This window comes from Ambystoma mexicanum, chromosome 1q (genome assembly GCF_040938575.1).
Source record: "Ambystoma mexicanum isolate Mex_15411 chromosome 1q, UKY_AmexF1_1, whole genome shotgun sequence".
In the NCBI taxonomy this organism is placed as follows: Eukaryota; Metazoa; Chordata; class Amphibia; order Caudata; family Ambystomatidae; genus Ambystoma; species Ambystoma mexicanum.
This window is the reverse complement of record NC_090922.1, coordinates 109,092,174-109,120,013: the sequence shown is the minus strand read 5'-3', so window position 1 is coordinate 109,120,013 and position 27,840 is coordinate 109,092,174. Positions and strand designations below refer to the sequence as shown.

General features: G+C 47.3%; 1 protein-coding gene across 3 annotated transcripts in view; it reads left to right on the top strand.

Moving 5' to 3' along the window:
- ZC3H18 (zinc finger CCCH-type containing 18) overlaps window positions 1-27,840 on the top strand; it is a 1,042,429-nt gene that overhangs the window by 994,151 nt on the left and 20,438 nt on the right. For all 3 annotated transcript variants that reach the window (XM_069636029.1, XM_069636019.1, XM_069636037.1), the window contains exon 17: window positions 18,610-18,703. In XM_069636029.1, the coding sequence (XP_069492130.1) occupies window positions 18,610-18,703 (94 nt within the window). The remainder of the gene's footprint in view (window positions 1-18,609; window positions 18,704-27,840) is intronic.

Below are 27,840 nucleotides of genomic sequence, written 5' to 3'. Positions count from 1 at the left end.
CAAGGGATGGACGCTGTAATTGGTTGGAACCAAGGAATGATAGTATAAATGCAGCCCGTAGTGTTTGTTAATTTCCTTTTGTACCGGACGGAGAAGGCTTCTCACTTGCCTGGGCAGATTAAAACTCAGAGCACCCGAAGGACTGAACAAAGAATACAGAGACCCTTATGCTTCAATTAGGGGACTAGCGCTGAGAACAATTACAAGAGAAAAGGGGTGAAGTAACCCTATATGTACTGGAAGTTATGTTCTATTAAAAAGCTTCATACTCCTGAGTCTTCGTCTCAATTACCCACTCTTCCCTTACACAAGTGCATGCTGAGATTATTTGTGTGGGTGCTGTTAACACCAATGTGGTGCCCACTGCTCCTTTATTGTATAGTAAACCAACCGTATGTCACACCACCCTGTGCCCTCAACTATTTTTGGACCACTTTCCCCCAGCACTGTCTGCCCAGTAGCCATTTTTCCAACACCTGTTCAGCTGACATGGATCCTCTTTTCTGCTCCACAGACTGTCTCGATGTGATATTTCCGCAGTTTGAAGGCCAAACACAATTGACATTTATTTCAGGCCATTTTATGTGGCCTTCAAAATTCCAAAATATCACATTCTGAACTCCACCCTCTCCCTCACTGGTGGGATTTCTAGTAAATTGGGGGGTTTTGCCCCTCTGCCCACCCCCTTTAACACTCCCCTTCTCAGCCCAATCCATTCTCCCTCATCCTCCACAATCGCACTTTTATCTGCTCCCTCGCCCCTCCCTTCCCTTCCACAAACATTCCCCCTCCTCTCCCACACATACTTGAAAACAAACACACAAAAAACACATACCTTATTCCAGCGACTTTGCTTGCCTGGCTGCGCTGGTCAGTCCTTGCATGCATACATGTGCATCGCTGGGAGCAGCTGTCGTCCAAATATGGCGGGCGCACCGCAAGGAATAGAGCATTGCAGAGAGTAAGCTAAGTGAGGGGGGTTTGGTTATAGGCTAGTGAGGGGGTGAATGGGGGGGTTTGTATGATCGATTTAGAAAGACTGAATTTAATCACTCTTTCTTATTCAATCATAAATGTGTGCAGACCATATACATCAGTGAAGTCACTTAGTACCGACACATAGCATGATTTGAGAGCATCTTTGTGGACTATGAAGGCCCCGTGGAATAGAAGATCTTCGTGGCAGCACTGCCAATCACCGTGGAAAATTAATCTTTGATGGAAAAGAGCCGTGGCTTGATCCCATCTGATTGGCTAGGAGCTGATAGTAAGCTTAATACTTATGATCTGCATTTCATGGACGGCTACGTGGTCCTTCACAGGAATTTTTCTCTATCAATATTTTTGGATTGTCTGCCCCTTTAGGAGGAAAAAGATTTCTGGATCTTGGTCTGGGCTGAAAGGCCAACTTGTTCACCTTCTATGACACCATCACTAAACAGCAGTTAGCCATGTGGACAGATGTCAATCTATTTCCATACATCTTGGTCTATGGGAACCCAGTTCATCTTTCGACACATCCTATTCCTGAGGTTTTTTTGTTAACGTCTTGCATGCTGGATCCAGATACAGCACAGATCCTACTTTACCCTAAATAATAAAACCTGCCCTCTTTCAGGCACAGGTACTTTATTTCTGGAAGCCTGGCTGCTGGCACCATCAGGGCTTGCTGCACTTTGGCAAGTTGTGTCATCCCTTTTGGACCGGGATAAAGATGCTGGAGACCACATGCTTGGAGAGATGTTTCATTTCTCTCCTATGTTTGAGAGCAGAAAGCAGGCTGGAAAACTGATGTTGCATACTGGTCTAGATGCACTGGAGTGGCTTGGCAGATTCAGGAGCTTGATAGTATTTTTTTTGTAGTCTTTTATGGATGCATACTTCCATGTTTTCTACAGATATTCCAACACAGTTGCTGCATATGTATATGTCTTTCTTGTTATCTAAAGCGTATTGATATAAGCAAAAATAAATTGGCAAATACAGCCTTCTGGCATGCAACCCCTCCCAAACATTGTTGGGGGCCCTAGGAAAGTAAGCAGAAGGGCTTACAATGGCACTATGGAAGACTTAATAGCTTGACCTATGCTGAGCCAATGGCATGCTTTTGGTCCTTGAGCCATATGCCAAGAAGTACAGGCCAAGGGTTTTGGCAAAAGAAATACCTTTTGGTATGCATGACCTGGTTGAGGACCCCCTCAACCCCTCAATTCAGTTTTAGCCCACTTTTCAGGGAGCCAATTAAAAGAATTGGTACATTTGGACTTCTGACATACAACCCATCTCTCACATTGTTGGTGGCAGAAGGGCTTTACAATTCGGTCTTCTTGGCAGGGCTTAAACATGCTCATGCTCAACATGACACTGTGAAAGACTCAATAGTCTGAACAATGCAGAGCCAATGCCCTACTTTGGGTCCTTAAGCACAATTCCCAGAAGCAAAGGCCTCAGGTTTGCTCAAATAAAATAAATAACATTTAAAAAAACTTCATTTATGAAAGCCACTAGTTGTTTGAAAGGATGTCATCCCTCTACCACCAAAAATAACCCAAATGTTTCTCCCTCTGACCAAGAGAGCTAACACTTCTTAATCAAAGGACAAATGGCACCTCTTAATGAAAGGAAACCGCAATTGGGCCCCAGGGCCTAGTGAAGGAAGGTGTTAGGGGTGCTGGGCCTACAAATGAAGAGCAATTTCATCTTGAAGGCCACCCAAGAGAAGCAGAAGAGTGGCTGGGGGCGGTGTTTTGCTATGTGCCTGTAGTAAGCTATATTCTCTGTCCAGCCCTGTTTTGAAGTGCTACACTGAATAAGGTTTGGTGTGCTGTGCCATGTTTTAAGCAGTAGAAACATTTTTGTAAGCTCTTGCTCTACCGAGATCAAAGTGTTTTTTTCACAAATCTAAATGCACGTTAACTAGAATCTACCTAAATGGTAAGTTATGTATTCATTCACTCCATTTGAGGGTACGGGGAGAATGTCAGCTACCTTATATACTAGCTGGTAAGGTCTTGTTATAGTAGGTTGAGGTTTCATTAAAATGTGTTTCTTTAAATGTCTAATTTTCCAGCACTATTTAAGCAGCCATAATACACCAGGTAGCCACCCTCTAAACATGCGCCAAAAAACCCAGAAGAAAGACCTGGAAATCTAATATAACTAGCCCAAACCTCTCTGTTTCGACTGATGCCCTCTATTAAAAGTACACAGTAACTGCAGCTCAGGATGAGAAGGCTAGTCACAGTCATAGAACATGGATGTATGTGGCTGTTCAGGGTGTATGGGAGCAAGTAGAGGGGCTTTGCACGCTGTTTTTTTCTTGGCCTGGTTTTTTCATGCCTTGGCTCACCACAACATGGTGTAGGGCTCCAAGTCTAGCCATTAGCTTTTTGCACACATGCCTAGAGTTTTGGTAACCATGACATAAATGGGTAAACTAACAAATTGGAGTTTGTTTGCTCTTTCCTTTTGCAATCTTGGCAATTTCTGACAAACAACCCCTCCCAAATGTTGTTGGGGGCATAAAGGAAGTAAGCGTAAGGGCTTTGCTGCATGCCTTTTCTTAGGCATGGTTTCGTGCCCAGGCTCAACATGCAGTGAGTTATTTCCAAATATAGGCAAAATAATGGACCGAGATCAAAGGGTGGTGAACAGAGCTGATTACACCCTTTCATCTCGGTCCATTATTTTGCTTATGTTTGCTCATTACCTGGGGGACTGAGACCATGCCAGGTACCCTTAGTATAATGCACATGAGTTATTTCCAGACTGCCCCCTTGTGCAGAGAACCCCTCCTCTCCTTGTTGCGCCCCATCAGATATAGTTGAGTACCCAGGGATGGACCAGGGCATAACATTTTGGCACCAATGAAAAAGTGTCCTACTGTTGCAAAGGGCAATTCATTCCTTTTGTGACATGCTGTTTGAATAGTAACCAAGGGGGAGTTTTTTGATAAAATGTGATGCAAATTGTGCATTTTAAAGAATATTTATTCAGCAACAATTGTCAAAACTACTTGCCACGTAGTGATGTAACTCATCAAACTGGCCCACTTTGGCCAACAAAACTGGCCCACACTAGCATTTTGCATTTTTGGTTTGGGCATTTCCCTGTTGGCCAGTCTGAGCCTGTGAGTCCCACAGTAAGTTTAGTCCAATTGTACACATAGCTCCTCTACATTCTCATGCCTTATCTATCCTTGGTCCTAATCCCAGCTATCTAGCGACTTTGCTACTCCCTATCACTGCTGAGTGTTCTATCTCATTCCTCCTTTGCCTCTGACAGGCAAAGCGGTTCGAAGCCATGAACTATGGCAGAAGGCGCTATACAAATGCAAGATAACCTATGCAACCATCATGTTTAAAGGGAATGTTAAGTAGCAGTGCTGGGGCGATTCCAAGATGGCGGCCGTGCTGAACAGACGCGCATGATCAGAGCTCCGTCTGTCAGCATGAGGCCGCAACACAAAGCTGCATAATAAAGGAGTGCCGTAGCCCCAGGGAAGCGCGGAAACCGGCAGTCACTACCCGGTAAAGAGAAGGCACCGTGAGCGTCGCGCACCATACTTCCAGTGGACTCGCGCCCATTGCAGGCAAGGTGCGAGTTCAGTGAGCAGCACCGGGCCAGCTCAGAGCAACGGGGCAGGAGTGACTCCCTACCCCTCAAGCCACGCTTCATAATCCAGAAGAACGGGACCCCCGCTCGCTGCGTCCGACAAGGCGAGACGCTGATTCGCAGGCAGCGTTACCAGCAGCCTCTACTGGCAAGGGGCTCCAGAGAAAATACTGAACCCCCCCATATGCGAAACAGCCCGGGGGGCCGCCGGGTGATCTGAGGGGGGGAGAATCCTCCAAGCAGTACATCGAACGCTGCGACCGAGAGCCCCGGAGGGCCAGGGTGCCCGTACTACGTCTTCGAGGGCAGCAGAGTAAGGAATAGCGGACACATAGCTTGAAGGTGGGACCCCCTTCCCCGGTGCCCCACCAGCTTCCAGAGGGGAGGCCAGAAGCGGCTGGCAGAAGGCAAACGGGAGAGTCCCAGCAGTCACAGAGCCACCGTTGCAGCGCCTGGAAACGGAGGGAGAGGGGGGCTACCCGGCAAGATTCCACGCTATTCCACAGGGAAAACTCGGATGAGGAGAGGGTGAGGGGGGATCCAAACAAAGCAGCGCAAACACCCCTGGGGCTTTCACAGAGGGCCCGGGGGGGAAGACTCCCCCCTCCACAACATAACTCAGCAAGAGAGTCCAGAGAAGAGGGCTAAAGGGGCATCCAAGGAAAGCCCCCGAGGAGGCAAGCAATCATACCCCAAACTACCAATAAGCCCAAATAGGCGGAAGGAGAGGGGAAGGACTCAACTACTCCCAGTATCTAAGAGGACGGGAGAGGGGTTTGTCACCCCCCCACCCCCATTTCAATATAGACCCGGAGGAGCGATCCGGAGGTATAACTCTCCATATAGCATAATACTCACCCTCAGAAAGGTTCTTCGAGTCAGAGATGGTCATCCCTAGTTCCTTCTAGCTCGCAAACAAAGTACCAATTTCATGATTACATGCAGCACCCTGGCCCAACCTCCTGTGCTTAGAGTTGCATGCAGTGCCAACCACGAGCGAGGGGTCCGAGGTGCCTGATTGTCCCGCTGCGGGATGATCAGCATGATTTGCCCAAAGTACATTTTCAGTGCAATGCATTGCCTCCTGGTCATTTCTTTCCCACTCTCCCCCTCCCTTCCTTATCTACGTCTTTGCTTTTGCACTATCTGAAATGTCGTCAGGCCGAGTACGATAGTTAATTTCACATCCTTACTGTTCATGGCCTGTAAGAATGCCATTGTATTTTCCCTTGTTCCCTCCTTTGCCTTGAAACGCTTTGAAACACATTGTGTATAGGCGCTATATAAATAAATTATCATATCATATATCCACTGAAGGGGGATAAAGCCCCCGCCTTCTACTATTAAACTCACACGAGGGAAAGATAAGGGGCCAATTCGCAGAGACAACATCCTCCCTAATCCCATCAACCCAAAGGCAACAATTCCAAGCTGAACCTTCCCCCACAGGGAGGGTGCAACAAATTGTACGGGAAGGGAGTACAGGAGACGAGGAGACCGCCAACCCACAGTAAATCAATAAGAGGCCCTTACTACACACCAGAAACATCCACCGCATACAGCCCAAGACTATACTGGAGAAGCACACATGTCCAAATCCAGGAGCAGGCAAGCACAACCCACTTCTAACAAGTTGAAACCAGAACAGAATTTGGACCTCCTCTGGGGTACGAACACGCCAACGAACCAGAAAACAACTGCGCTAAACGAGAAAGGCAGAAGAGACATTGGGGAGGAAGACAACAGGCATGACCACCAAAGAAGATATGAAGGAATGGTTTAAAGAATTCCAAGAACACTTCATGGCCTCCATGCACAGCCAATTCGAGACAATGAAGGGAGAAATGAAATGGGCGATCCAAGAGCTGAAAACAGACATTAAGAACCTAGAAGAACGAACAGGCATACTAGAAAAGACGGTACAGAACATAGACAAAGAAACGCAACAAATGGCAGAAGTTCAGGAAAGATTGGCGAGAATATCCCAAGATTTAGAATCCCAATGCGAATATTTAGAAAACGGTCACGCAGATCCAATATCCGGATCAGAAATATGGCAGAGTCCATGGAAGATCAAGACCTTAAACAAGCAGTCCAACAGGTGTTTTGAGATATTCTAGAAGAGGAGGATGAAGCAGTAATCGAAATCGATAGGATACACAGAGTGGGACCGCGCCGCAGTGGAGAACCAGGAGCACGCCATAGAGACGTCCTGATTGCGATGGCATCACACCCGCAAAAGGAGTTGATCCTATGGAAAGCCCGGACGATGGATCACATCAGAAGGAATGGCGCAGAAATAAATCTTTATCGAGACTTGGCTCAATCCACCCTCGAAAAAAGCAGGGAGATGTCACTAATCACAAAAGAACTGTCGGCAAAACAAATTTGTTATAAATGGATGTTCCCCATCGGCCTTTTATTCACGTGGGAAGGGAAGCAGCACAGGATTACTACGTGCGAGGAAGGAGAGCGGATTCTGAACATACAGGAGAAAGAGGGTTTGCAGAACAATGGCAGGGAACCACTCCAGGGGAAAAGGGGCGAGAGAGGCTGGTCTACAGCGAACTCTACATCGAGAAGTGCCACAGAAGCTACAAGGCATAAATAATGGCCACAAGCACAGGGTAGTAAAAGGAAAACAACCACCAGACTTCTGAAAAATCTCAACAATAGAAAGGCAACCACCGGCACCAATTTGCTGCAGCGATCTGGCAGGGCAAGGGAATCCATAGTCGTTTAGTGAGGTTTAGTACCCCTCACGCCATAGTTTCCCCTGAGTGTGAGAGGGCATGGCCCGAAGGGCAACCCGCCCAAGCGATCATAGGGCCCAGGGCCCTCCTCAGGGAAGTTACAAGGGAGGGGAGGGGGGGAAGTTCGGGACCGTTAAATCGAAAGGACGAGATGCGAACACCGCAGGAGGATGGGAAACCCACCGGCACGCAGCGAAGAATGCACAGCAGCTCAGCAAGAAGATGTCAACAAAGCTTTGAAGCACACACAACAGGATGGGGCTGAAAATTCTAACGCATAACATCAGAGGATTAAATTCCCGAGTCAGAAGGAAAAAAGTCGAACACCAACTACGACAGGGGAAATACGATATTGTAATGCTACAAGAAACTCATGTACGGAAAAATGATAAGGGGAAAATTCAACTGAACGGCTTTAACAGGATAATACAAGCAAACGACGAGGAAAAGACGATAAAGGGGTGCTAATAGCTTTCGCAGAGACCCTCAACATCCAAATACAAGAAGCCCTGGAAGACCAGCAAGGGAGATTCATAGCAGCAAAAATTAAAATTGAGAATCGCCCTCTGACTCTCGCATCGATATATGCCCCCAACACGGCCCAGGATGGCTTCCTAAAAGACACGCTGCACAAGCTGGAAAACTTCTCACAAGAAGAGATGATTATGGCAGGGGATTTCAGCATGGCCTGGAATCCTCGAGAAGATGGATCGAACACCAACCTCTCATCGCAAGGGTCCCTGTCACAATCGCTTAGGAATACCATACAAAAGCTAACGCTAGTCGACGTGTGGCGGAACCTTAGAGGCCGACACCGGGATTCACCTTTCACTCCCACGTACACGGCACAAGCTCCAGAATAGATTATATCTGGGCGTCGGTGAGCCTTCTGGGGGAGATTCAGGAGGTGGAGACAGGCCCCTTCTCAATTTCAGATCACGCCCCATCTGGATCTCACTACCGGCCATCCGCAAACAATCAGGTCTGGGTCGCTGAACCCTTCCCAGAGAAGTCATACAGGACCCAGTGATGAAGGAAACAATCAGAGGACACATGGAAGAGTTCTTCAACCAAAGCAATACCCCAGAAGTGACCAAGGACACAATATGGGAAGCCTTCAAGGCGGTCATGAGGGGACACATGATTGCTCTAAAAGCACAGAAAGATAGACTATCCCGAAAATGGTAAGAGGAGCTCGAAAACAACCTGGAGAAGATTACAGAGGAAATGGCAAATAAGCATACACAGAAACTCAAGAGAGCCTATAGACATATACAGGGACAGCTGGAGGCGATCGAACCAAGAGGGCAGAGAGCCAACTACTCCACTTGAAACATTGGTATGCCATGAAAGCCAACAAAGCAGACAAACTATTTGTGAGGCAGCTGAAAGGCAAAGAACAAAGGCAAACCGTACTGGCACTGAGAGACTCCAACGACCAAGTGAGATAACGATCAAAGGACATCAAAGAAATATTTAGAGACTTCTACCAAGATCAATATACGTCGGACAAACCAGCAGCCATAACTCAAATAAACTACCTAAAAGAAATGAGACTCCCAACCATCACACCGGAGGAGAAAACGGCTCTCAACGTGCAGATAGCGGTAGAGGAAGTCACTAAGGCGATTAGAGAGCTGCCAAAAAACAAAGCCCCGGGCCCAGACGGGTATACTGCCTCCTTTTACAAAACCTACGAGGGAGCTCTTAGCCCAGTCCTCACAGATCTCTTTAACTCCTTTAAAGACTCCACAAACATCACAAAGTCAATGAACGAGGCAAAGATTTTGGTTTTCCATAAGAAAGGGAGGAACCTAGAATCGCCAGGGGCATACCGACCCATAGCACTCATAAATTTGGACGCCAAACTATATACCAAAATACTAGCCAATAGACTCACCTCCCTTCTCCCTAAACTGATACACCAGGACCAATCCGGATTCATCCCTAACAGAACAACTCACGATAACATCAGAAGAATCACCCACCTGATAGAGAAAATAGGGTTCACAAACACCCCAGCGGCCCTGCTGGCAATAGATGTGGAAAGTGTTGACCGCGTGGAGTGGTCCATGCTCTTCCGGACTCTAGAGGCATTTGACCTAGGCGAAACATACATCAACATGATAAGGGCCAACTATAACACAACATCAGCCAGAATCTGGGTGAACGGGGAGCGCTCTGATACAATAAGGATCGAAAGAGGCACCGAATAGGGGTGACCCCTCTCCCCACTGCTATACGCCATCTTCCTGTAGCCGCTGCTGACGAAAATAAGAAACACAACCGAAATTCAAGTCATTACGATGGGAGGCATGACCCACAAAACAGCAGCCTACACGGATGACATGCTGATGGCCCTGGCGGATCCGGCAGACACTCTATCCCCACTAATCCATACGATAGAAGAGTTCGGCAGGGCTTCGGGCCTGAAGATAAACAGACAAAAATCAGAGCTATTGGTTCTGGCCAGAGACAAACAGGAAATACAGAAACGGGCAGCAGAGCTAAATCTTCAGGTGGTGGAGGAGGGTCTCGGGTACCTGAGGGTCACCCTCACCAACACAATAAAAGGCCTTTACGCTGGGAACTACCCGCACTTGTTAGCCAAAGTAAGAAAAGATCTAGGCAAGTGGACCCCTCTCTCGACGTCCTGGTGGGGCAGAATAACAGTGATAAAAATGACGATACTACCCAGACTACTAGATCACTTCCAGGCATTACCAATCAGAATCCCGCCCACGTTCTTCAAAGCATTGGTTAAAATGGCCAACAAATATATTTGGCAGAACAAAACCCAGGGACTCTCCAGCATAGCGCTTACGGCCCGAAGTCCGCAGGCGGCATGGCACTCCCACACTTCCGGAAATATTATGAGGCGGCCCAATTGTGGGTCGTGAAAGAATGGATTCCCAACACATCACAGAAGATATGGGCGACACAAGACAGGGCAGTCGCAAGGAAAAACCTCCAACACCTACTGTGGACAAGCCCCGAACACTGGCACCCAAACCTCAGGATCAGTGAAATCATGAGCGCCGCCCTCGACATCTGGCAGAGTTGCAGCAAAAAAAGAAACACTGTCAATAAATCCGGCCCCCTTTATGCCTCTGCTCGACAACCCGGAATTTAAACCCGGCACAGAAAAAGAAAAGTTCAAAAAATAGGAAGATGCAGAGTACACTTAAGTGGGGGACTTGTACAAAGACCAGAAGATAAGAACATTCATGGAATACCGCTCACTCCTCGGCCTCACGGAAAAAGAAAGATTGCAATATGAACAACTCCATCACTGGCTCTCATCACCAAGGATTAGGCAGGCGGCAACGAGAGATCTAACCCCATTCAAATCATATATTATGTCACACTCAGGAGATAAAAAATTTGTATCAACACTATACAAATATATAAATGTCCTAGCAGAAGACACAAAATGGCAATATATGAAAAAATGGGAATTAACTCTGGGGAAAGAGATCACGAGAAGTCAATGGGAGTACATATGGCAAATCATTCCCAGTTGGACATGGGCTATCCAGCAAAGAGAAACGTGGACCAAAATAATGATCCAATATCATTACAACCCAGAAAGACTACACCGAATGTACAACACGAAACAAAATGTATGCTGGCGAGGCTGCAATGAGGAGGGCACCTGGAGCCACATTTGGTGGAGCTGCCTGAAACTGCAAGGCTTCTGGGCGGAGATAAAAAACCCAAATGCAAGAAATGTTTAAAGGGGCAGAATTGTTAAAATAAGAGGTGTGGATGGGCGGCTTTTGGGTCCCCCGAGACAGAACGATGACTAAGGCCCAGAGGAGGAATTTTATGGGTCTCCTGATTGCCGCCTGGCTAACAATAGCCCAAAGATGGAAACCGAAATCTCCGCCAGACACGTTGGAATGGATACAGAGTTTGGCAAAGCATAGCATTAGAGCGCAGAACGTATAACCTACAAGGGGCCTGACAACACTTCAAACAGACTGGGGACCGGTCCTAGAATACCTTCAAAGTGACTATATGCTGCAATGGTGCCCACATAGAATCAGAATCCTGGACATGTTAACATGAGGGAAATAGAACAATGGACATACATACGCTTAGATAATCATTCTTCGGCTGGTGGGGGGGTGAACGTTTGAGGGGGGGAAAGTCGCACAGTTTATTCTAATGTGTTATTTCCTAAAATGTAATAAAAACAAGTTTAAAAAAAAAGCAGTGCTGTTGTGTTGAGCTTTCATTTGTAGGTGGTGGGCTGCACATTGCTTTTATTTCTTTACGAAATAGTTAATATGGCCTATACGAACTTGGTGTTTCCAATGTTTGTATAATTTGCTTTTGTATAGATAGTGAACTTAACTCCTTTTTAAAACAGTTTTTTTTCCAGATCTGTGTGCATTCTTAGGCACAGGAACACAGAAGCGTTATTGGAAAATGTGTCTGAAAAAATACAAAATGTCTTCATTTATTGGCAAACTAACGTTTGATCTGGTTTGTGGATCGTGTCAATTGGTGCTTAAAATCCCACATCCTAAACATGTATACAATGTCTTATTTCCTGTCACATTAATATTAAACCATGGATTGTTATTTAAAAACTGGTGTTGGGGGACTGCGATTTATACTATTTACTGTTCCCCTTCCTATAATCGTAGGATGTTGTGGCTTTCTGCTAACATTTCTAACGTACTCTTTAAAATGTACAACATTGTGTTTCTCCAGCATGGGGTCTGGCATGGATTCACATGCTCATGAATATTCCCCGTCCGGCCGGGAATCCTCAGTAAAAGAAAGAACAGTTTCACTTACAAACTGTAGTTCTTCTCTAAACCAATCACTGAACTCTGGGTCTGACTGCCCTCTCCCTAAGCCCCTCCTCTGGCAGCCATCTTCAGATTTTAAACGCTTGTTTAAGTTTTGGGAGTCCTCATGTTTTGCTCCGTTAGCTATTCTACATTTATGCGCTTTTTTTTCGATAGAAAGTTATATTTTTGTCAAATGGAGCCTGTGTGCTCTTTCGCTCCTTTGGCCAACAATCGGGGGATCCATTTGTCAGTGGATTTCAACGCCCCTAAGGGCGAGAATCGTGGAAGTTTCATTGAAGATTCCAAAAGGCAATCTGGCCTACTCTGGACCATGTCGGAGAAGAAAGAGGGAAGCTCCCTTTTCAAGCTCCGCTCCAGCTGCAGGATTTGTTTGTAGAGGGCCAACGCCACCAGTGCCTCTACTGTCTCCATCCGAATCACAGGGAAACGGATTGTGAAATCTGCCTTGAGTTCTCCAAGCAAACCGTGAAGGATCGTCACAGTAGGCTAGCGGTGTGGCTCAGCGGCAAGGCCTCTGCTCTGTGCGGCAAGCGGGGGCATGCCTCACCTTCTACCGGCCAGTCCGAGGAGCCTGCTTCTGGTCCTTTGAGGGCACTCCATCCGTGGGTGCCCAAGACAAGGCCAGGCACTACGAGTCAGTTTGCGTCTGGGTCGCCGCGCAACCGTGTCCCAGGACGGGCTGGGCACGCTCATCTTCACCATTGCCTCCATCTCCAGCCATCGCTCAAGCTCCTCCTCGAAGAGGAAATCGGCTAACCTGGCGAAGCTGCGGGAAAAGCCGGAGAAGACAAAGGCAAAGGAAAGGTTGACCAACCTGCCCCAGAAGGCCCATGCGGCCCAGGTGATGTCTTTGGCAATCGAGTTGGTGGTGGTCGCCCTCTTGAAGGCAAAAGGGGCTGACCCTGTCAAGGTAGCTCCGACGGTGCCAAGAGTTAGACTGCCCCTGAGGTGGGAGGCCTTGGTCAAGTCAGTGGAGAACACACCGGTGAAGAGGATGCCATACCTAAGCCCAAGACCGACCCCTCAGGTTGCAAAAAAGGGGGTGGTGGAGGCCTGAAATGTCTCCAGGGAACGCCTATTTCTTCCTCGGATGAGTAAGGACCAGATGTCCATTCACACGATCCAGAAGGATGTGGGGAACGGCAGTGGCGGAAATGCCGAGGGGGACGACAATGGAGATGGCGGAAATGCCGACGGTGCAGGGCCCAGTAGGCCTACCCCCTCTCCACCCACCGGACACCTCCGAGGGATGTATCCCTGAACGTTTCGACCATACACACCCTGGTGTTGGAGATTCAGAATAGGATGCCAGCGACACTATTCCCGGCCCTGACCACAGTGGCACACCGGACCAGCAAAAAAGAGGAAGAGGCACCCTACACCGTCGCATCAACCGCCACACGTGCCCTCCCACCATAGGGACACAGGGACGGACATGTCTACAACGGACAAGGACAACATGGCCACAGCCGACGGTTCACCTTAGCCAAGGGCTTCTTCCGTGGATGAGGTGGGGTCGTTCCATGCCATGGTCGCCAGAGCATCCGAGCTCTTCCAACTGATGCCAGAAGAGACCACAAAGGAAGGTTTCCTATACCAACGTTGCAAGGCCAAGAGGAAGACTTTGCACTGCCTCTCCTGGAAGACGTTTGGGACGAGAGCCTAGCTTTGATGAGAAATCTGTCCACGGCCTAGGCCAAGGGGGATGGGCTCTAAAAACAAAAATACAGGGTGCAGGAGTCCACACCCAAGTGCCTATGTTCGCAGCCTTCCCCGGACTCGGGTTCGGCAGCAGAAGTTGTCTAACCCCTCATCTTCATCCTCTGTTCCAACGGATAGCGAGGGGAAGAAGTTGGATGACATGGGACGAAAGGTGATCTACTCGGCGGCATCAACAGTCCAGGCAGCTAACGCACTTGCAATCCTGGCCAGTCAATTCTGGGATGCTGATGTAATTTATTCACTGAAGAAATCAAACTATTTATGTTGCATTGTTCGCCTGTTATGAATTCAGGGTCCACTTTCGAATTAGCTCTGCATCGAAATTCTTTTTTTAATTTTTTTTTAGGATTGATTTAGGATTGTTCTTGCATTATATTTCTGCCTTTGCCTACTGGCAGATTTAAGGTATGAATGCATTATTATATGGTGGATGGTTCTTGATATGCTACCCCTCCTCTTGACATGGACTTGGCCTGTACGTGTCTGTGGTGTTTTCCTAGGTGTGGGTGGTGGCAAATGGTATGCTTGCGACCAAAGGATGTGTGTGATTTGAGGGAAGCAAATCTGTTGAATACAGTATTTCATTTCTGGTTCAGCTGCCACTTCATGGGGCATATTAGATGTCTGCTTGTTTACCAATTGGTCACAGATTTCAATTTGGATGCCTACATGATTGTTATAACCAAATGTTCATATGATGCATTAGATGATTGATATGAGCTACGACGTGTTATTATTTCCACCTTTTGATTTCTGTAGTGTTTGCTTTGATGATTGGTGGTGTCTCTGTTGCTTGGAACGCGAGGATGGGCTAATGTGCGGATGTTGTGGGGAAAGGAATGTTATTGAAGTTCTAGAGACTGATGATGATTTTATAATGTACACGGCTTCAAGCTAGGTAACACTTCGGCTGGGATGAGGATGTGTCTTATGATGATGTCTGCTGTTTTATGCAGGCTCCACCTGCACCCAATTCAACAAGGATCTTGGGATGATATGCTGGTAGATTTCCCTGTATTGATTGATTTTCACATTTAATTAATTGATTTGGTGCTCCTGAAATTCGAGGTTATATATGAGCCCCTGCGGTAACATGATCAGAGGGTGTATATGATGCTGTAACCCTTGCTTTGAAGGGGTTTTTAAATCTGCTGTGGAAGAGATCATTGTGTTTTGGGTTCTAATAATTAGACGGGTTCCACGGGTGTCTAGGGGTCTGTTTTGAATGTGTCTCGAGCTAGAGTCTATGGGGGAACGGATGTTTCGGTGGTAATATACAGGCGTCTAGGTTATTTGTTTTTATTGGAGTTTTATTATTATTATGAACTATAGTGGTTAGAATAGTGTTTTTTATTTTTAATTTATGATATGTTTTTGGCTATACAGTTAGATTGACCAGTTAAGCTTTAAATGTTAAAGGTATTTGTACCGCACACCGTCACCAACGGAATTGATCCCCAGGCGCTCTGGCGGATCTGTAAACGATAAGGTGGGATGGGTTAGTAAGGTGAAGAGGGAGTAGGATAGTGAGAGGAGTGGTGTTCTGTTGGCAGCTTCAACTCGGTATACACTGGGTGCTGAGCTTTGGTGTGGGTATTGGATCGGTGTCAGTCCGCGTGTGCTGTTGCTCCGGCTTGTGTTGTTGCAGTGTTGTGAAGTGCGTGCGGCTTGTTGTGCGAGAGATGGTTGTGAGCTTTTTTAGTGCGATGGGTATAGTGGTTAGAATCTGTCCAAGCTTGCCCAGAAAATGTGGATATGGGCACTCAGACGGAACATCTTCCTGTCATCTCAACATGTTCCAGGGGATTTCAATTCTCTGGCAGACGCTTTGAGCAGAGATACCCTCCCAGAGGAACACAAATGGTGTCTACACAGAGAAATCATAGAAGATCTCTTCTCTCAGTGGGGTTTCCCCACTATAGAGCTATTCGCCACAAGCGAAAACAGGCAGTGCCCAGGATTCGCATCCAGGTTCCCCCAACCAGACTCCCGGGGGAACGTCCTGTGGATGAACTGGTCAGGGATGTTTGCGTACGCTTTTCCACCAACACCTCATCAGGAAGGTGGTCAACAAGATGAACAGAGAATCGATGACGCTCGTCCTAGTTGCTCCCATGTGGGCGAGACAACCGTGGTTCCCACACTTACGCAGACTAGCGGTGTGAGAACCCATCAAACTCCCGGGCTGGTTCAACCTACTGTCCCAGCACCAAGGTCAGAAGGTGCATCCTCAACCCAACTCAATGACCCTGGCAGCATGGCTCCTGGGTTCATAGAGTTTAGACATCTCAATTTACCGCAGAGATGTATGGACATCCTCAGAGAATCTAGGAAGCCAAACACGAGGCACTGCTACTTTGACAAATGGAAGATATTCGTTATCTGGTGCCAGAATAAGCAAATCAACCCAGTTGATTGCACTGCTTCAACTATTGTCACATACCTGCTCCACCTGCTGGACGCAGGGTTGGTTTTTAACTCAATAAAGGTACACCTGACAGCGCTGTCAGCATATACCACCTCCCATAACAAGGTGTCGTGGCGGAAAGTACCAGTGATTAAAACATAAATGGAAGGAGTAAAGAGACTTCACCCTCCAATTTCAAACCCACCACCAGGATGGGACCTTAACGTGGTGCTATCTAAACTCATGGGCCCCCCCATTCGAGCCCATGCATAAAAGCAGTCTCAAACACCTGACTTATAAAACAGCCTTCTTAGTAGCAATTACATCTATAAGAAGGGTCAGTGAAATTCAGGCTCTGTCCGTGCAAGATCCTTTCTTTACGGTTCATAAAGATAAACTGGTTTTACGTACACACCTTAGGTTCTCACCTAAGTTTATTTCTAAATTCCACGTGTACCAGTCCATCGAGCTTCCGGCTTTCTTCCAAGACCCACAAAGCTCGGCTGAGGTGAAACTACACACCCTAGATGTGCGTAGGAAGGTCCTATACTATGTAAACAAAACGACCACTAAGGAAAACAGACCAACTGTTTGTCTCCGTAGCTACAGGCAAAGAGGGAGATTGCGTCTCTAAAGGTGCCATCTCTAAGTGGATTGTTAACTGTATCCAGCTGTTACTCCCTTTATTTATCCCTTTCTGAAAGAACTTTGCCTTTCACGCCAAGAGCCCACTCTACAAGAAGCATTGGGGCCACTCTGGCTTTCATTGCAAATGTACCCCTTGACACCATTTGCAAAGCAGCTACTTGGAGCTCTATTCACACGTTTACTCAGCACTACTGCATTGACACCCATTCCAAGACAGATACTCAAGTGGGACAAATGGTTCTAAGACATTTATTTGCTCATGACCCTTCACATCACACCTCCTTCTAACACTGCTCGCTAATCTATGCACAGCATGTGATCAAAGCAGATTCCACAAGCCTCAGAAGGGATACATTACTCACCGTAATCGTATTTCTGATGCTTGTATCTGCTTAGATTCACATGCGACCCACCCTTCCTCCCCTCTGAGAGAAGGTGCATGGATACTTGTAGTCTTATCTATCTGCTTGGATTATCTGTACTCACGCTACTCCTCATGCTACCTCATGTCAGAAAAAATACAATTTGAGGGTCCTAGACGAGTGAGGGATCATGGGTACAGTGGACGTCGCACTAGGAATAGTATTACTGGCACCCCCTTTGTCGACGCCCATTTTCGAGTTTCAAAAAACAAACTGTAATACTCTGCAGCTTCCACTAGATGTCGACCTTTGCACACCATGTGAATCTAAGCAGATACAAGCATCAGAAATACAATTACGGTGAGTAATGTATCATATATATATATATGTTTTGCTTTTCAGAGATTGTGTGGCATGAGGGCATTCCAGTGATTCATATATATTTCATTGTCGTTCCTGGGTTAAAAGCTTGCTATTGCTGCATTGTTGCCAGTTAGGTGAGCTTGTTAGGGGCCTTCTGTAAAGTCCTTATTTGTGTATTGATGCTTGATTACGTTGTAAGCAAGTGAGCCATTAAACAGTGGCTTGGAGCCGATCATTGGCGTGGTGATGTCCTGCCCAGGAGTGATCCTGTATCCCCAGCGTTGGTACATTGCAAGGCTGTGATTCTGACTGTTCAGTGGCTATAAAATTACTCTTGCAACAAACATGCGCATGCTCTTTTACACCAGAGGCGTTGCTAGGGGGAGCTAAGGGGGATATAGCCCCAGGTCTTTTTGTTGTAGCCACGGATAGAAGCTCAGGGGCTACAACCAAAAGGCTAGCTAGCCCTGAGTACTGCCAGTCCCGACATTAGCTTAGCCCCTGATCTTTTCCAGACCTAGCAACACCCCTGTTTACACTGAGGACAAATCAGACGCTGTTTAGCCTGAAGTAAGTGTCTGCGAACTGTGACTCTCAGATGCTTTTTCAACAACTCTCATGATCCATAAACAATGACTATGCTGGCTATGACTGTGTTACTGTCCAAAATATCTAGACAGCAAAAAGGTTACTGACCCCCCTATCCTAAAGTCAATTTGCAGAATTGTTTGTGTACACGCATGTATTAAGATAATTAAATGCCTATAAATACTCTTGTGTACTTGACTGTTATCTGTGAGCTCTGATGTCCCACAGAAGTATGTATCTTGTGACCCAAAAGAAAGACCATCATGCTGATGGTCCTGAAACTTTCAAGCATGCCTGAAATACTGATACTGTCATTTTTTCTGCAGGTCGCGATAGAAAAATAACTGTGAGGCCACCTTCACCGAAGCAAGATCGCCCAAGGGGACAGAATGCAAAAGTGCCAGCCACTCCCCCTGAAAGGTCAGACTAGTTCTTTACAGTATGCATAAACCTAATAATTCATTTTCTTAGCATTTTGTGTAGTACAGGCACTGTTTGAAGACTTCTTATGAGAGCTGGCATGAAAAGGGTCGGGGGAGGGGACATGAAAGGTGTCCCGTCCAAAGACTCCATTGAACAATGGAGTTTTGAATTCCTTCCTAATCACTTTGCTTGATTCTGTGCAGTGGTGTTGTGGAAAGTAAGTGCGAAAATGAGCTTGGTTTCTCGGTTTTCCAAGATGTCTGTGTCAGAATCTGTGCCAGTCCGACTTGGACGTCGACGCTTAGCAGTTTTATCAGCCCACGGCGCCGTCGGCACCAGTGTTGACGCCGAGCCTTCGGCGCTCACGACGCCGAGGTTGTTGATTCTCTCGGTGTCGAAGGCTTCGGCGCCCTCGACGCCTTCAGGTATTTTGCCCGAAATTTGCCATTGGAGTACCCCAATGTGGTGGATCCTCCTAGGAAGGGTACGGCAAAGTCTGTGAGGCCACTACTGGACTCCAGGCCCCCCTGTGTCCCCAAGCCAGGGTTACAACTCCCTCTGAATGAAATATATGAAGAGGAAGAAAGGTCTGATATTGAGAACCCTGGTGAACTGGATGTGGCTCTAATTTTTTCTGGAGACAGTCAGTTGGAGGAGTTGAGGCAAACCCTCCATGAGGCCAGTGGGTTGGACACTTCTCCGGAAGTGGAATTTGGTAGGCCTGAGCCTGGGGCTCATGCTGAGTCTTAATACAGGAGGCTCATGGCTAGGGTCTCTGAGTATCTGCAATGGTACAGTCCTCCTGAAGACTTTGTGCTGGATGATCTAACGGACATCTTAGATTCAAGGTCCGTCCTCTGACCCAGTGTTACCATTTCATCTCACCTTGCAGAAAAGGGTGGCAGCTGCTTGGCAGTCACCAGAATCTCTTCCAGCTGTTAAATCTTTGACTAAAAAGTACTTGCCTTCCATTAGCGACCCCAGCTATTTGTCCACTCGCCCCACTCAAGAGAGTTTGGTGGTTCAGGCGGCCACGGCGACCTTGAGGCAGGCGGCGTACCCTACCATCCCTCCTGATGAGGACGACAAATGCTTCGACGGTTGGGCTCGGAAGGTATTTTCTGCGGGGAGCATGGCATTGAAATCGGCCAACTCCACTTGTGCCTTAGCAAGGTTCTCACACACTCTGTGGAACTGTTTCTAGCGGCTGAGCATATTCCCGAGGGGGAAGAAAGGGATGGCTTCCTGGCTCTCGTGCAAAATGGCAAGGATACTATGTGCGAATTCCTTCAGTCGGGTTTGGATACGGCAGACATTATTAGCCGACCCATGGCTGCGAGCACCGTTATCCGCAGATTTGCAGGGTTGCGGAAGTCGGGTTTTGCTCCGGATGTGCAAAGCCGTCTTCTGAACATGCCCTTTGATGGCGCACATTTGATTGGCAACAAGGCTGATGAGAGCCTTGAGAGGTTGCAGACCTCGAAAGCTGCGGCAAAATATTTAAGCGCAGCTGTGCGTCAACATCCGCCTTTTCGTCCTAGGGGACAGCAGTGGATGGTAGGTTCTTTTAGTTATTAATCCTCCTTTGGTAGACCGAGAGGGGCCACCAGTCAAAGGGGCCAGCAAAAAAGTACCTGTGGTGGTCGGGGAAATCGAGGTGCCAAATCCGCTCAGGCAGCTGCCTCTTTGCCTTCAGGCACTGCCGCAGCCGCTTCCAAACAGCCATGAGGCCATGTCCCATGGTTTGCCGGTTGGGGGCAGACTGTCTCAGCATCTCGGAGAGTGGCGAGCCACTACTTCAGATGCATGGGTCCTGGATACCATAGAAAAAGAAAAGAGCACCTGAAGTTGGGATCCTCCTGTCCCTTGCACACTTTCAGTCCGCCAAAGAGGCAGTTTGTGGATTTAGGGTAAACATTCATAATTTCATACAAATTTAGGCATTCAGAGATCAGCCAATTATTGCGCATCAACGGTTGGTTGTAAATGAAAATATCCATGATTTAATCTCAAACATTTATAGAAACACAGCAAAATAATCACATCAAAAATGTCCAATATTGTAGGCTGACGCGTTTCGAGTTGGTCCCTCTTCTAGAGCCTAATGGGACTGATGTTGAATCAGGTACATGAAAGAGGAAAGAAATCAAATGGATACTGTTATTAGCCCAGAAATGGGAGCTAATCACTTACTTAATTGTCTAAACACAGATCAAGTATTAAGAAAGTCATTGTTAACATAATTGAGGCAAGTAAACATAGGAGCCAGACTCGCTAATCCTTAAATCAATATTCAAAGAAACAGGTGAAGGAGCACCAAAGTCATGACTCCATAAATGAACTCCACCAACATAGGTATCAACTGAAATCAATTTAATATTATACACATCATTTAGATAATCACATTATGGCTAGACCCCTAGAGATCAACGGGTTTAGACAGTGTTTCATGGGGTGCTTGTGAGCTAACAATTGTGTTTAGACAATTAAGTCAATGATTAGCTCCTATTTCTGGGCTAATAACAGTATCCATTTGATTTCTTTCCTCTTTCATGTACGTGATTCAACATCAGTCCCATTAGGCTCTTGAAGAAGAGGGACCACCTCAAAACGAGTCAGCATACAATATTGGACATTTTTGATGTAATGTTTTGCTTTCTGTTTCTATAAATGTTTGTGATTTGTCGGGGCTGGACTTATTCGCCAGCCCCGACGACAAGCATTGTCGCCTCTTTGCCAGCAGAGTGGCTCATCCAGACTCATAGGGGTACGTGTTCTCATTCCTGTGGACGGGCCTGTTCGCGTACATCTTCCCTCAGTTTCCCTGATACGGAGGATGACACAGAAGGTGTGCAGGGTTCTGTGCAGGTTGATCCTGGTGGCTCCGTTCTGTCCCAGACAGACCTGGTTCTCGGTCCTCTTGACCTGGCAGTGGATGACACGCTTTGTCTGGGATCAGAGCCGGATCTGCTGTCACAGGACGGCGGGAAAGTCTGGCATCACAACCCAGGTTCCCTCAGCCTTGTGGCGTGGCTCCCGACCACTCTGAATTTGGACACCTGATGATTCCACTGGACTGTCGCCGCATCTTGGCCGCCGCAAGAGCCCCATCTACTAACGTGTCTTGCAGTCAAAGTGGAGAAGGTTGTGTCTAGTGCTCGAAGCAGCTGAATTTACAACCATTACAGGTTTTGCCACAGCAAATCCTGCCGTCTCTTCTGCTGTTGGCGAAGGAGGGTCTGCCTTTGTCATCGATCAAGGTCCACTGGGCTGCCATCTCCAGGTTCACAAGGCAGCGCTACTCTACGCCTCTGCTCATGACAGATTGGTTAAGCATTTCCTCGAAGGCCTTTTCCGAACAGTTCCCCCACAGAAGAAGTTTGCCCCGGTCTGGAGTCTCAATGTGGTACTCTCGGCCCTCATGAAACCACTGTTTGAGCCGATGTCCACGGCGGCGGTGAAATGTATCACATGGAAGGTCGCTTTTCTAGTAGCCATCGCGTCTGCCAGGCGGGTTTCCGAACTTCAGGCTCTGGTCATCGACCCGCCATACCTACGTTTCATGAGGGACAAGGTTCTCCTATCTACGAATCCTCATTGTATTCTAAAAAGTCCATCGAAATTTCACAAGAACAGTACGATGGCCTTGCCCATTTTTTTTTTTTTTTTCGAAGGCATCCATGCCTGCAGAGAGGGCACTGCATTCCTTGGATGTCAAGAGGGCATTGAAGTTTTGCCTGGACAGGACTAAGGGCTTCAGGTTTTGGAAGCAACTCTGTCGCTTTTGGCCTGTCCGACAGGGGAACAGCGATTTCGAAGCGGGGTCTGTCCCGTTGGGTGTCATCTACAATATCCTTCTGCCACGACAAAGCCAGCAAGCCTCTGCAGTCCACGGCCAGGGCCCATTCTACGAGCTCGGCGGCAGTGCTGTGGGCGGACATTTCGCTCAATTACATTTGCCAAGCACCAACATAGGCAGTGCTGCATACCTTCACCAGGCACTACTGTCTGTGTCAGCAACATGCAGAGGATGTGCAGGTGGGGCGTGCGGTCCTCCAGCGCCTGTTCCAATAAGGTAGGCCCCACAGCTTCGGAGGTTTTGTTGTGTTTTTTGGACTTACTAATGTGTTTGGTCTGTTGTTGGTGCAGGTTTGCCAGTTGTACACCTCCAGGTCTGGTACTGCTATGTGATCTATTCACAGCATATGAATCCATAAATGATACAATGCTGGAGAAGGGAGTAGTTTCTTACCTGTAACTCCATTTCTTCACCGTTGGTATCTTTCATGGATTCACATGCGCCCTCCGGCCGACCCCTTCAGGCAAACATATTGGTCGGGTTTCCTCCAGTTGTGAGTTTAAAATCCGAAGGGAGGCCGTGGGGGCGGGGCTATTTATACTGGACGCCCTATCGGTGCAGCCTAAAGCACCCAAAAGGATGTCGATAGGGCACTGTGTCCGAGTCTTCCCAGAGGAAAACTGCTGTATTACATTTACCGAGGTTTCCCAGTCTGGCGGGAAATATTCACAGCATGTGAATCCATGAAAGATACCAACGCTGGAGAAATGGATTTGCAGATTAGTCACTACAGTGATTAAGGGAGTAGTTTCTTGAGTATTCATAGTGCTTAGTCCCCTTTCCTCCATACGTTCCACCCACCATCTCCCACTAGTTGCTAGAAGCTAAAGTGGTTAGCATAACCAGGTATTCAAGTGTCCAATATGTAAAAAGGGGACCGATGTGAGGTGCCGGAGGGTGGGTTCTCGGGGGCGTTACCATGCCATGGGCCATGCCCCTGCATGCTATGCTAAATTTGAAGGGGTAGCTCATTTTTCGCTGCCAAACGTTCTGGTACCATCCCATGTTGGGGACACCCACAAGGATGGATGAAAGGGTTCTAAGGACTGAGTATTTTACTCACTCTAGTGACTAGGTTTAATTTTCTCATTCTCTGCTCTTTTTCGTCCGTCTTCCTGTCCTTTTCTAACTTTTTCCAACTGTCACTTTTCTTCAATCCACTCAGGATTCTTTTCCTTTGTTTTCCTTTCCTTTTCTTAACATTACATCCAGCCCCATGGTGGACTGGATGGTTTGATCCAAAGGCAATCACATTGAACGAACATACATAAATAAAACATACCCTACACATTTAATAAAGCACTTTTATTACCCTGGTGTCTGCGTCTTTATTTCTAGATGCTCCCTTAGGGGACAAGTACATAGCCCCTATTAGCCGGGCCCAGTGTGCCCACGGGTTACATATCGCGCACTGTTGATTTCTAGTTAGGTTCACACTATAAATTCCACCCCTGCCCATCCCCCACCACACACACACCTATGCATATATAGGTAAATGCAAAATAAGTACTTAATTTGACATTCTAATGCTAGTAATGAAGACGAACTAGTGCACCCTTTTTTCTCCCAACTGCTTAATTCAATCTCATAAAAATAAATTGAAATACAGAACATGATTTAAGAGCTGTAAATCCTTGTGTTAGAAAATGCATTTTACATTCCTGGGCAGATTATAAATGCAGGACTCCAAGTGCCAGAAATCAATATAAAGTGAACTTTAATTTACTCGCTCCTTGAATGGGACAACTTGAAACCCTGCCCAGTGGTGGACACAACAGTAGAGCCTATGATAGAGGCAGGCAAGGCTGAGTATTGAAAGCAGAGTATTTAAGGTCAGTGCTTAACCAGTACAGAATCGGGATAAAAGAGAATGCCTGATGTTTAATCTAACATTCAGTTAACTTAAATATACAAAATGTCTAATTTTACTGGAAAAGCATGGTGTAAAAATAAATGTTTTCTAAAAATGAAATAACCCAATCTACATGTTAATGTTAAAGGTATTTATGTAGCGCACCGTCACCAACGGAGACACTCTCCAGGCGCTCATGCGGATCTGTAAACAAAGAGGTGGGGGGTTGGTTAGTGGGTGAAAAGGGTGTAGGAAAGTGAGAAGGTGGTGTCCTGTTGGCAGCTTCAGTTCGGTTTTCACCATGCCCTGAGCTCAGGTGTGAATATAGGATCGAAGCGAGTTGTGTGCTGTTGTTGCGATCTATGTGTTGATTGTTTGTTGTTGCAGTGTGGTGAAGTCATTGCAGTTTGCTGTGAGAGAGGTGGTTGTGTGGGATTTTGTGTGAATTAAGTATGCAGAAATTTCAGGTTTTGGTTAGTGGGTTATATGGCTCTTAATCCTTGTAGCTTTGCTTTATGTATCAGGTTGTCATACCAGGTATGTATATTCTTCTCTTGCTTTACTGACTGACTAGTTTCTAGGGCGATGGCATGGCTGGTTCCTAGCAAAGTTAATTGGGCTTATTACACCTGGTTGGCCGAGCATTATCCCCTAGTTCGATAGTGGTGTTATATTATCATTCACCTGCTTCTTTCTATTTATTTACTGTTGGTAGTCCATGGGGTATGTATATTTCTGATGCTTGTTAATCTGCTTAGAATCACATGCTGTGCATATGGGCTGACATCCAGTGGTAACTGCGGAGTATTGCATCTTGTCTTTCGGGGACCAAAAGGGGACGTCGGGCTAGGGGTGTCTGTAACACTATCCCTATCGTGACGTGTGTAGTACCCAAAATACCTCACGCGCCGAGGTCCCTCAGATTGTTTTTTTCCGCCCAGATAACTGGTCGACCTATAGCAGAGTTCTTAATAGAGACATTGTTTATCTTTACCGAATTGTCGGTTTATTCCCCGTTAAGTCACTTCGCCAATAAGAACATCTTCGATGAAGACTACGGGGGAATAGTCTACGGCTGTGGATTAAGGTGCCTAAGATCCGGCGGCCGGATTTTCCACGTGGTCGGGCCTTCTGGCCGACCTATACAGTAGGGAGAGTGGGGTCGGGGTGGCCATATTGTTGAATGTCTTTCCTCCTTTCCCCCTTTCAGTCTGGTCATCCTTCCCTTTTGCTATGGAAAAGACTCCTTTTAGATTCTGCCCTAAGTGTAGGGTCAGATATCCTTGGAAGGACGAACACATGACGTGTAACTCCTGTCTCCCCCTAGAGCACGACGAGAAGTGGTGTGCGGCGTGCAAACTCCTTCGGCCTAAGACCCTTAAGGACCGCCATGTAAACCTGTGGGCCGCGTACGGTATGTCACGCATGGAGCCCACCGCCACGGCAGCCGAAAGTGACGGGGGTACTTCGGATGACCGAACGTCCAACGCAGATGTTACAGACCTTGAGGCGGACACTTCTAGGTCCGCCACGCCCGTCCCCGACCCTTCCAGGCTCGACTCTGGTCTTGCTACAGGGACTACACACGGCGATAGGGGCGTACAAGCGCATCTCACTAAACACACAACCCCTACGCCAATTTTGACGCCTTCGTTGAAAAAGGCGAAAGCGCCGGCGGGGCCGCCAAAGACTTCGCTGTTTCCTTTTCCAGATCCCTCAGATCCAAAGCCTTCAACGCATCCGCAGCAGCGTATTGCGACTGGGCAATCAAAACAAACCAAGGGTGCTACTCCAAAACCTAAACGCGTCAAAGTTGGGGAGCCCGACGCTTCGACAATTTCCAAGGCCTCAGTAGGACCGAAAACTACGGCTAGGCCTGTACCCGAAAAACCGACCGCTAGGCCTCCTGGTGCCGCGGACGGTATTTTTACTGCCGACAAATCATCAGAGCCTTTGTCTCACGACGACTCGGCGACTAGCGAGAGTAGCATCGGAAGAATTGCAGCGGCGGTGGGGCCTTACTCCGGTTCCGCCTAAAGTTATGGGCCAAGCCGCAGAAAAGATTTCGGCAAATTTGATCCTCGATTCCAAAGAGACTTACATAGATAGTCGAGAGCCCCTCTCCGACACCCTGAGAGGTTCCTTGAGAAGCCACAGTGCGGAGAACGTTGTTTCTCCTCACGTAGGCCTGTTTGGGTCCTCTAAGTGGACTACAGAAAAAATTGAGGGTTACATGGATCGGCTGGAGCAGATTATTGGTTCTTCTGATCATCCTCCCCCGAAAAGGGCTCGGGTAGACCCTAACCACCAAATTCAAGAAGTTCAGTCTCATGTTTTCCAACAAGAAGACGTGGTCCATATGGACACATATAGAGACATCAATTAGGAAGAAGAAGCTTCTTTTCTCGAACACTATGAGGAAGATCAACAGGATACGACCGACAACTGGGAGGAAACCCAGCAGGAAGGTCAAAACCCTTGAACACAGCAAGATCAGGACACTGATATTTTGTGCCTAGACTCTCCTCTGTCCACCCCGGCTCGCCAGGCCTCCCCTGTGGATGAACAAATGGCTTTCAACTCTATGTTGAAAAAAGCAGTCGAATACTTCAAAATTGTCACTCAAGAGGCGGTACCTGAGCAGGATTTCGTGGAGGATATTATTAAGGAAAAACCTCCAGCAAGTCGATCCATCCCCCTCCTTAACTCTGTTAAGAGACTGGTAGCTCCCTCATTGGTCACACCTGCTCAGATACGGGCAGTGAACCCGAGAGTTGAAAAATTATTTCGGCCTTCCCCCTCTGACCCTCTGTATATCAAAGGGCACGCCATCCCAGACTCACTGGTAGTGACTACCACTCGAAAGAGGGCAGGGGTACCCCTTGCCACGGGAGAATCACCACTGGACATGGAGTCTAAAAGGTTATATGCCCTGTGCAAACGTGTCACATCAGCAGCTGCATACACCATTCGGGTTGCTAATAATACTATGTTATTACCCAATGGAACTTACTCCAAGAAGGCCTCCAGGAGGTTCCTGAACCCGCCAGAACAAAGCTTCTCGCCATTGTTTCGTAGGGAAGACTGGTTAACCAGAATGTGGTGAAGAATACCCTGGACACTGCAGAAACAGCAGGCAGGTCTCTTGCACAAGGTACTCTTCTGAAAAGACACGCATGGCTGCGTACATCGGGCTTTAGACCTGAGACTCAGGCCTCCCTCATTAATAAACCCATTGAGGAGACTAACCTCTTCGGGAAAGCAGTGGATGAAGCGTTGGAGACGGCTAAGAAGGAGCACAAGACTATAAGGTCTTTGCACCAAATTACACGTTAACCCTCTTCCCAGAGGGGTACTAATTCTCAGCGGTCCTTTCGAGGGCAAGCCCGTGCTGGTCAGAACAACTACGGCACGGGTAACTTC